Below are 10,399 nucleotides of genomic sequence, written 5' to 3'. Positions count from 1 at the left end.
AGTTATCAGAAGATCAAGGAGAAAAATCCTTCGATCACCGAAGATGACTACAACAACTTCAAGATCAATTGCTCGAGCACCGCAAGCTCCCAATCAAGTGAGTGGGGGAAACAAATGCGGGAGCTGAACATAGGGGAACACACACTCGGTCCCGGCGGTTACAGAGTGGCGGAGCCTATATGGGACAAGGAGGAGGCAGACCGTGCCGAGCAAGGCCTACCGCCCCTCTTCGATACATACGGTGACAAGCAGACCAGGAACTTTGTCAGGGCCCGGTACAAGAAGGACCCGAAAACAAAGGAGCTTGCCACGGATCCGAAGACCAGGCAGCTTGAGCTTGTTCTGGTAAGGAATACACCCCCGCGTAATTAGCTCCATATGGTTGCATTCTAATTAATGAAGCCAAATTTCTAAATGGTTCACATTCCTTCCGCAGGCGACTGAAAGCAGTAGCGCGGGGTCGACTAAGAGCAACCCTTGGGACACTACTCTAAATAGGGGGTTGAATGTAATGAAGAACAAGGATAAGCTCAGTAAGCCGACGTCAGCTGGTCGTGTGGCCGACAAAGGCTTGTCGACAAAATGGGGGTCATACTATACCGCTGGTGTGCGGAAGGAGAAAAAGACCAGCTCGGAAAGCCAGGCGCGAGAGGTTCAAGAACTCAAGGCACAGGTGGCGCGGATTCCGAAGATTGTCCAAGAGCAAGTGGAACAACGACTCGGAGCGACGATCACCGCCCTTGTGCCTACCTTGATCTCGGGGTTGAGTGCGTGGATTGCGGGCGGCCAACAGGGGCCGCCCCCGATTCCTAGCTTCACGGCCAGCAACTCGCATAATGCAATGGCGGGGCCATTGGTGCCTCCGGCGGAGGCGGCATTGGTGTCTCCGACGCCGGGACGGGAGCTTAATGCACCCGGGTGTACGCCGGCCGGCACCTCTTCAGCAAGCGGCCCCTCCGTCAACTGCACGCCCGCCGTTGGCGGTGCCTCGACATTAGCCGAGCTCGACGCCATCATCACGGTAACTAATTAAGCCTCTCTCGGCCGAGGACTTCATCTCCTTGCCTTTGACTGGGCATCCCTGATGCCCTACATGTTTTCGCAGGGCGCCGCCGACGTTCCGTGCACTCTCCTCCACTTCGTGAACAACGAGTTGGTCGATGTCGCCAAGGGCAAAATTGTTCAACCGGGCAACCCCTTGTTCCACGGTACCCAGATGCCACCCAACTTGTTTAGGGTTCAACTGGTTCGGGTGCTGCTAGGCTGCGACGACTTGTTACCTCCGATTCGACTCGTCGGGGCCGACGATGAAGACGTGATGACCCTCAGCGCCTGCCTGAGCTGGCCCCTGCTTTGGCCGAAGAGCCAGATTCGTTTGGGGGCGGGGGACACCACCCCAAAGACAACACCGCCAGTCGTGCCGGCGCCAAGTCGGCCCCATGGCAAGACCGCCGTAACGGTGCCGGACATCCCTATGCCACTGGATCCAAACATGCATATGGCACAGGATCAGAACGACGACGACGACGACGATGATACATTTGGCAATGTCGATCAGTACTTTGCCGAGCATGGGTACGATGGCGACTTCATGGGGCCTCCTTCTCAAGAACCAAACCCAACAAAAGACGTGTGCGATCTAGCTCGTACCGCGGAGAAGCCAAGTTGCAACAGGCGCCGTCTGGCGTTCAGCTCTCAGGAGACGCCTCTAGCTGCCGACTTCACCGAGCCTCAGATAGGCGAGGTGCGAAATATTATCAGCCCCAACACACTCAAGAAGGCGGTCTGTGAGCAGAACTCGGTCCCATTAGAGGAGAAGAAGAAGGCACGCAAAAGAAAGACTAAGAAGGGTGCGAGCCAGCCGGCACCGAGTACGATCCGTGCTCAGGACAGGCCACCTTCACCGCAGGATATCTCGAGGAGGGTGCATGTGGCGGGTAGGGCGATGCTACCGACAAATATGCTCAATGCTGCAACCGGTGCTATGCGGAGTCTGCATGACAGTGTTCTTGCTTTGGAGAAGCGGCGTCTCAGAGAGAAGGATGTGGCATACCCGGTTTTCGCGGCCAAGGTGCCAGAGAGCAAGGGCTTTGTGGATAACTCCATCGAGTGTACGATCGTCCTGCGTTTTGATGACATCCACGCTATGTTGAACCTTCATCCGCTGCACTACACCTTCGTTCAGCTATTTTCGCTGAGTATGGAGATGCGGATCATTCGCGACAAGACCCCGGACATCGTGATAGTCGACCCCTTCTACATGCGTGCCAAGATCTTGGGCAGCGCTGGGGACCGGCAAGTCGCGAGTTCTTACCTCGAAGGCGTCATTCTGGCAAACCAAGATAAGGATAACTTCCTCGTGCCTTACTTTCCCGAGTAAGTCCTCCCCTCAACCGGCCCGTAACATATGAATTCTTACATTTCGATCGTTTTTCTTTTAACATTCCGTGTTTTCTGCAGTGACACACGTTGCACGCTCATCCTCCTAAGCCCCAAATATTCCATGGCCACGTATTTCGACCCGAACCGTCAGTCAAACGTAGACTACACAAATGTCAAGAAGGTTCTTGATGATGTTCTCCCCGGCTACGCCCAATCTGGAGGCACCTTCACCAGGCCTATTCGTAAGTACGGCAAGCACGTGTTCTCTCATAATACGACATTCTGCTGCGTCAAGCAGCCGCCTGGCGGTCAGAAGGGTGCCTACTACGCCATCCATCACATGCGGGCGATCGTACGGGACCATCATCAACTTCTGCTACCGAGTAAACTCAAAGATTGGACCGCGAGCGTGTCGGCAATCCAGGACGCGGACCTCCGACAAGAATTCTTTCACATCCGGTCGGAGTTTGCGGAAATCATCCATCAAGATGTCCTTCGTACCTCGGGGCAGTTCTACCTCAGAAATCAACCGTCCAACAGTGACATCGACACAATGCTACAAATGCAGGATGACAACGCCCGTTCTTTCATGACTCCCATGATAGACGGCGGCTTCATCCACGCTCCGGTCCCTTGAGTCGAGTTGTCTAGTTCTGAAACATCGATTGGCTCATGTTGTAATTAAACTTTAATGAACTTGTAGTATGTCTCTTTGGTTTCGAGAGTCGTTCAACTTAGATGTAATCGATGCTATTAATGTCTTGCTTTTCTCTTCCGATCGTTCTGTTGCATACTTATATATTGCTTATGTATTGTCTGTGAATTGGTACTAACGTTTCGTTTGGCTAGTGCATAGCGATGCCGACGTATGTCGTGTACAAGGGTAAGGTTCCCGGAGTCTACGATGACTGGGAGGAGTGTCGGAGACAGGTTCACCGATTCAGCGGTAACAGTTACAAAGGGTACACCACTAGGGCCGAGGCCGAATCTAGATACTCCCGCTATCTAGCGGGAGAGGGGAGGGAGCGTTGGAGGAACCGGATGAAGACGAGTTTCATCGTGATGATGCTCATCGTGATGACCGCAGCTCTCTTCTATGTGATGGTAGTTTAGATGATCGATATCGACTTGTAATGTGAAGACAGACTCGCTACTCGCGGTCTCGAGACTTGTAATATAATGTTCTATCTTTGTTCGGTCTTTTCAATTCGGAGACTAATATGATGAATAGTATTCGGAGACTAATATGATGAATTGTATTCAAAGAATAATCTTCTATTGTATTTGATGAATCTGTTGTTGATGTGTGCTGTCTATATTTTGTCAAACTATACATTTTGTAACCCGTGCAAAAAACAGAAAATAAAAAAAATAAAAAAAACCTAATATTCATACTAATGGCGCATCACATGACAGTGCGCCATTAGTATGACAGTGCATACTAATGGCGCATCACTAGGCAGTGCGCCATTAGTATGCCGCGGTTACTAATGGCGCATCAAAAGGTGGTGCGCCATTAGTATGCCAAAGCACCTGTGTATACATGGCCCCTGGGAGGCATACTAATGGCGCACCCTGGCCTATACTAATGGCGCACCCGATACCAGATACTAATGGCGCACTAGGTGGTGCACCATTAGTAAAAATTACTAATGGCGTGCTATTAATGGCGCACCACAGATGCGCCACTAATAGTCATACTAGGTGCGCCATTAGTAGGGATTTTTCTAATAGTGTCTGATCAACTCTGTCACTATCTAGTGCATTTTTTAATATTTATATTCCAACTTATTAATAATTTAGCTTATAATACACTGTTGAACTATTTTATTCACCCACTATACCTATTCTTATCGTATTCCCGTGAGCCCATTTTCGGAAAATGTCGTTCCCCATATCTCCGTATTCACATCCCCATATTATGACGTAGCTAAAACCACAACTTTTCTACCAAGAACCCTATCCAGAGCCGACCATTTAACACGGATGAGACTAAGAAAAGACTGGGAGGAAGGGGAGGGGATTACTGGTGCCTTTTTCGGACGGCACAATTGTCTTTTCATCCGACGATGAACCGCTGATCGCCATTGCCGCAACCAGTGCAACGATGAAGGACAAGGAGAAGGGACCTGATGCAAAGGCGCCGATGAGAACACGTGAGGGAGCGGTGTGTAGTTGGGTTTCTAGGAGCTGATATGGTAGGTCCCACGTGTATAAGGGTGAAACCTGTTTGGATTCGGATGAATAATGCTCATATCATATCTTACTTCATATTTATTTTCGGATTCGGAAGCGGGCCGGATGCGGATTCAAATACTGGATTGTATGGATTCAAACATGGTACGGACTCGGATCGGAAGCGGACAAAAATGACCGAACAACACAACTATACAAGCCACGATCCAAGAGGGTAATACAACTAATAAGCATAGTTCAGGGGCTCTTAGCCTCTTAAGTTCACATGCTAATAAAGGGTTCATGCCTTCCGTAGAAATGTATAACAAATCATCACCACGTTCAGACCATCAAGCAAGAAGTGGCATGTGTCCTTGTTCGTAAATAACAAGCAACGTTTGTACAAATCATCACCATGTTTACCCCGGCTGGCTGTGATTGCCACATCTCTGTACGTGTGGAATCCTGGCGGAGACAAACTACTTCTCAGCCAAGAAAGGCCGGGATAAACCGAGATTAAATAAGACAGGGTGCTGATTTCAAGGATTTGAAGTTCAGGATTCATTTCAGACTTTGACTACAAAGTCAAGGTTTTTTTTACCGTGGACAGGAGCCTGAAACCCCGGGTTACAGTTGCGCTGCCGACCCCGTCTTTCCGTTGGTTTCGGCCCCGTCTCACCACATCCCATGGATCCCGGTTGAGTTTTCTATCGCCGGACGCCCGCTCGTCAAATCTTGATAAGATTCCCATCACCAAAATTTGACGAGATGCACCCCAACCAAAGTATAGTAGACCTCACTGTTACAACATGAGACACACATGCCTCTGTCTGGTCTCAGCTCTCAACGATTGGTTGATGAACCCCTCGCTCACACAGGGCTCGCAGCGTGTTAAGACTTCCTGTCGATCGTTTGATCACCGTACAGGTCCCGCTGCAAGTCTGCGTGCACCCGGTTACCGCTGCAAATCCTCGTCAGTTTTTATGGGCGGGCGGCCCCATCACTCGGCACGACGGTGGCAGAGCACAACTCTCAAGACCTCACACAGCCGCAATTAATCGGCTTGCCAGAAACAACGGTGCGATTTCAACCCAAGGGTAGGAGCCAAAGCGCAGAAAACAAATGCAGCTTAAACTATGAAAGCATCGTCTACTAGTCTATAAGAAAGCTGCGTCCTGTGCCTTGTGCTTTGCCCCGGACCAAAGCATTAGCACGCTCCTCCACAGCCCACTGCTCTGCCTGTTTCTGGCTTTGCCGTTTCCCGTTCCCCACTCACTCGTCGTCGTCGGCGATACAGTCTTGGGGATTGTCTCGTGGAGGCGGGAGCGATGGGGCGTCCGTGCGTCGGCGCTCTCTTGGCGTGCGCCGCCATTGCAGCTTCTTGCTGCTGCTGCTTCTGGTTCCAGGGTGCTGATGCGGCGGCGACCCCGTCGTTCGGGGACAACTTCGACATCACCGGCGCCGAGGACCACGTCAAGACCTCCCCCGACGGCCAGACGTGGTACCTCTCGCTCGACAACAAGACCGGTAAACGTCGCCGCCATCCATCCCCGTTGATTGGCGCACGCATCGCATGCATTAGGATCGTCATCTCCTATCTAAGTAGCTTCTCTTTGATTGATTGGTTCTTGCAGGCGTTGGGTTCCAGACGAAGCAGAAGTACCTGTTCGGGTGGTTCAGCATGAAGCTCAAGCTCGTCGGGAACGACTCCGCCGGCGTCGTCACCGCCTACTACGTACGTACTACTACTACTATCCGGCATCCCATTCCCAGCCAGGCAGCAGCGCCGACCCATCAATCGAAGTCGAAAGAGCAAACAAAACTGGTAACAAACTGACGTGAATGGATTGCGTGCGTTTGATCATCATCATCAGATGTGCTCGGACCTGGACGCGGCGCCGGAGCGCGACGAGCTGGACTTCGAGTTCCTGGGCAACCGGACCGGCGAGCCGTACATCATCCAGACGAACGTGTACCGGAGCGGCGTGGGCGGGCGGGAGATGCGGCACTCGCTGTGGTTCGACCCCACCGCCGAGTTCCACAGCTACTCCATCCTCTGGAACCCCAAGCAGATCGTGTAAGCCCCTTTGCTGCCTTGCCATTAATTCAGCTTTCAACTCCGATTGCGCCAGCAGTGCGTGTAATCTGGGATGGGATGGGATGGGATGGGAGGGTGGGGTTGCCGGATTTAGTAGCTGCGGGGGCAGTTGAATTGAACGGATCCACCGACTCACCCCTGCATTTGGGTCACTCCGGTTGATAGATAGATACCCACTGGACCCGACCCGGCCGCGGAGTAGCAAAACTAGGCCGCGTTGCCGTGCTCTTGGTACGTGCACGCACCCTGTTTGGACCAAACAACGCGCGCCGCCGCGCACTGTTTGCACGTTGTACCGCCTCGCTCAATCTTCTTCCCTCCCTTCTCTCGGCTGCCTCGGGCGTAGTAGTACTGCGTACTGCTGAGAGAGAAACTTTCTGCTCCGCTGCCGCAATATATGTAGACAATATAGTGGTATACAGCGGTGTGGGCGCACATCTCCGTGGTTGCTGAATAGCCGAGCGGCTGTACTAATCTATTATACAGTGCTACTATACTGGGATCGAGATCCGATTGCACTTGCCAAGTTGTCTTTGATGCCGATATTGTACTATGTACGTTTGCAGGTTTTTCGTGGACAAGGTGCCCATCAGGGAGTACCGCAACTCGGACAAGCCCAACAGGTTCTTCCCGATCATGAAGCCCATGTACGTCTTCTCCAGCATCTGGAACGCCGACGACTGGGCCACGCGCGGGGGCCTGGAGAAGACGGACTGGACCAAGGGGCCCTTCGTCTCCTCCTACAGCGACTTCACCGCCGACGCCTGCGCCTGGGCGGCCGGCCCGGCCCCGCCGGCGTGCGCGGCCGCCACGGGGGACAGCTGGTGGGACCAGCCGCCGGCGTGGGCGCTCGACGACGGCCAGCGCCGGGACTCCGGCTGGGTGGCCAGGAACCTCGTCATATACGACTACTGCGACGACCGCAAGAGGTTCCCGGCCGTGCCGGAGGAGTGCGCGCTCAGGACCAAGACCAGCTAGCTCTAGCTCCTGACGGATGGGCCCTGGCTCTCGCTTCACATGCATGGTTCTTTTTTGGGTGGGTCGGGTACGTGGTGTAGCTATCGATTGGTGGATGGATTTTCTTTTCTCTTGTTTTGGGTGGGTCGGGTACGCGGACGTGCATGTGTATGGTGATGCGGCATTGATTGCCCGGGGTGGCTGTGCTCTCATGTGAGTGGTAGCCCTTTCGGAGGAAAATGATGGCATTTTTGTTCCGATGCCTTCCGTGCTCCACGACACGAGCATGGATGGGCCAAAACTTCCGAGTAATGGTCCCGCGTATACGCATGCTAATCGGCTTGGACTTCTCACTTGTAGTATTACCGTGTTTTGTTTTTATCTTCTTTACATATTTTTTTGAACACCATACATTGTGTTTTGGACTTTGCTTCGCTACACATCCTTAGAAAAATCTATGGGTTTCAATGCAGATTAGAAAGTGCCCCTTCAATGGTGGTAACCATTTGTTTTCTCTCTAAATTCTTTTAGCATGGTACAGATGCAAGTTGCTCATATAAACAAACATATACTCCCTCCATTTTTTTAGTCTGCATATAAGGTTTGATGAAAGTCAAGCTCTGTAGAGTTTGACTAACTGTATATTAAAAAATATAAACATTCACAATATGAAATCAATACTATCATATGCACCATGAAACATATGTTCATACTATATAGTTTTAGTATTGTAGATGTTCATATTTTAATATATATTTGATCAAACTTTATGCAGTTTGACTTTGATCAAATTTTATATGCGGAGTAAAAAGAAACGGAAGGAGTATTTGACTCTATGAACTCATGCACGCACACCCTATCTCATGAGCACCTCTGAGATATTGACCCAACATCACATTTTAAGATTGGCGAAATCACCACGGTTGATGGGACATCTTCTTTCAAAAGTCTAAAATAAATTTAGAAAAATACGAGAATTGGTGTTAAGTTTAGATTTGAACCCCGATAGACTGGTTTCAACAAAAAAAATCTAATTATCTGAGCTAGGCTGAGATGCTTCACTTCTTAGGAGTAAATGCATTTCGCGTGATAGTGGCCAAAGCTGACCCTTTTCTAAAACTTTAGCATAAAATGATTCCGATATAAAAAAATATCACGAAATAGCCCATTCGCATGACTAGACAACATCACACTTTGGGCTGGGGTGTGTGTCATGGCCCTGGCTCGGGGCGACGTGCATAGGAGCTCCCTGCCACCTCAGCCCCAGGCGGGTTATTCTATTAAAAAAATGGATCAGATTTATTTGTGTGCTAAAGTATCAAAAAGGCTAGATTTGTCAATTTTCACCATTTTCGCGGTGGCAGCCGAAAACGAAACATGAAAACGTGTCAGAGGCAGGCATGGGCGAAGCGCACACGTCGTCGAGATGAGATCTCATCTCGTTCGACATGCTTGTCAGGAAAACAAAAATGGCGGTTCCTGCCACAGATCTGGCTGGCTGGATGGTCTCCCCGGCCCCCGCTGTAAAATGACGAGATTCCTTTCGTGTCTCTGCTGGGGAAATTTGGCAAACACGACCCCCGAAAGGAGAGGAGAAAAGAAAAAGGAAAGGCTACTGGACGAGCATCTGCATGTGTGAGACTGAGATCGATATCTAAAGGAAGCAAGAATCCAAAAAGCATGCGGCTACCTTTCAACGGCTAAAGTGACCGCGAGGGACACGAATTCCACTGCTCCCAGTCGGATGATGGTCCACACCGGTAGAGATGATTTTGATATAACCAAATTTTTACATGATGGATGCTCCGTTGAAATCCCAAAATTCCATTGTGCCCAAGTGATTTGGTCTACGGACGACCCTGACGGCCTCGAAATATTTTGAGCAATCAGGGCATCAACGTAGATCCACACTATATCCATCCGTGAGACCAGTCTACGGAGGGTGATGCGAGAGTCGGCCATTCAAAATAGTCTTTTAAATATCAGTCGAGATCTAGTTAATTGGAAGCTCGTCTATGATTGATAGGGTGCATGAGCCCAAAAGTTTCCTTCACATAGCATCTCCAACAGCCGCCCAACACGCGGCGTGCTAAAAACCAGTTTGCAGCACGTCCATCGTTTGATTTGTCACGGCGGGCATCGCTGGCTCCAGCAGCCGCGGCAAAATGCAGCGCACGCGTAGCTTCAGAAACACGCAAAAATGCGGCGCGCGCGTTCTAGCACAAACAACATATGCGCTCCAAACACAAGCAAAAAGATCAAATACAAACAAAATAAATCAATAATAAATAGTTCAATTTCGTTATTACAACTCAAACAGATAGTTTATCGTTCAATACAACAAATAGTTCAACAATACAACATCAAACATCAAACAATACAATAATACAACAAATCATGATGCTCTTTGACGGCCATTCCAAGCCCATCACTTTTTAATGAGATCCTTTTGACGATCATCATGCGATGAGGACGTCGAATGGCATGATAGGAGGCAACAAAACAGACCATCCTTTCAGCCGAGAAAATTGAATATTTGCCACTTTCAATATGTGGCTTCTCAAAATTGCCACTTTCAAGATTGACTTCGTAAAATTGCCACTCTCCTCGTTGGCTCCATGATTACCATGCCACTTCCCTATTTTTGGTGATTTTCTTTTTTCTTTTCCACTCATAAGCACCGGAAAAGGCCAAACTACCCCTAATTCTATACAGGTACTATCCACGTTCTGATTGATACGAGAGCGCACCGGCCGCCGACGAGAATACCTTGTCCTCGATGTAGAG

The 10,399-nt window shown here is 50.1% G+C and overlaps 1 protein-coding gene across 1 annotated transcript; it reads left to right on the top strand.

The window, feature by feature from the left end:
- The first annotated feature begins 5,725 nt into the window (after positions 1–5,725).
- Positions 5,726–8,002, top strand: LOC123188403 (probable xyloglucan endotransglucosylase/hydrolase protein 8). The gene is made up of 4 exons (XM_044600492.1): positions 5,726–6,084; positions 6,192–6,292; positions 6,432–6,634; positions 7,222–8,002. Exons 1-4 carry the CDS (start codon positions 5,886–5,888, stop codon positions 7,631–7,633), a joined length of 915 nt encoding a protein of 304 aa, XP_044456427.1. The 5' UTR covers positions 5,726–5,885; the 3' UTR covers positions 7,634–8,002.
- The last annotated feature ends 2,397 nt before the right edge of the window (positions 8,003–10,399 follow it).

Source organism: Triticum aestivum, chromosome 2A (assembly GCF_018294505.1).
Source record: "Triticum aestivum cultivar Chinese Spring chromosome 2A, IWGSC CS RefSeq v2.1, whole genome shotgun sequence".
NCBI lineage: Eukaryota > Viridiplantae > Streptophyta > Magnoliopsida > Poales > Poaceae > Triticum > Triticum aestivum.
Note: the sequence above shows the minus strand (reverse complement) of the source record. Positions and strands in the feature narration are given on the sequence as shown.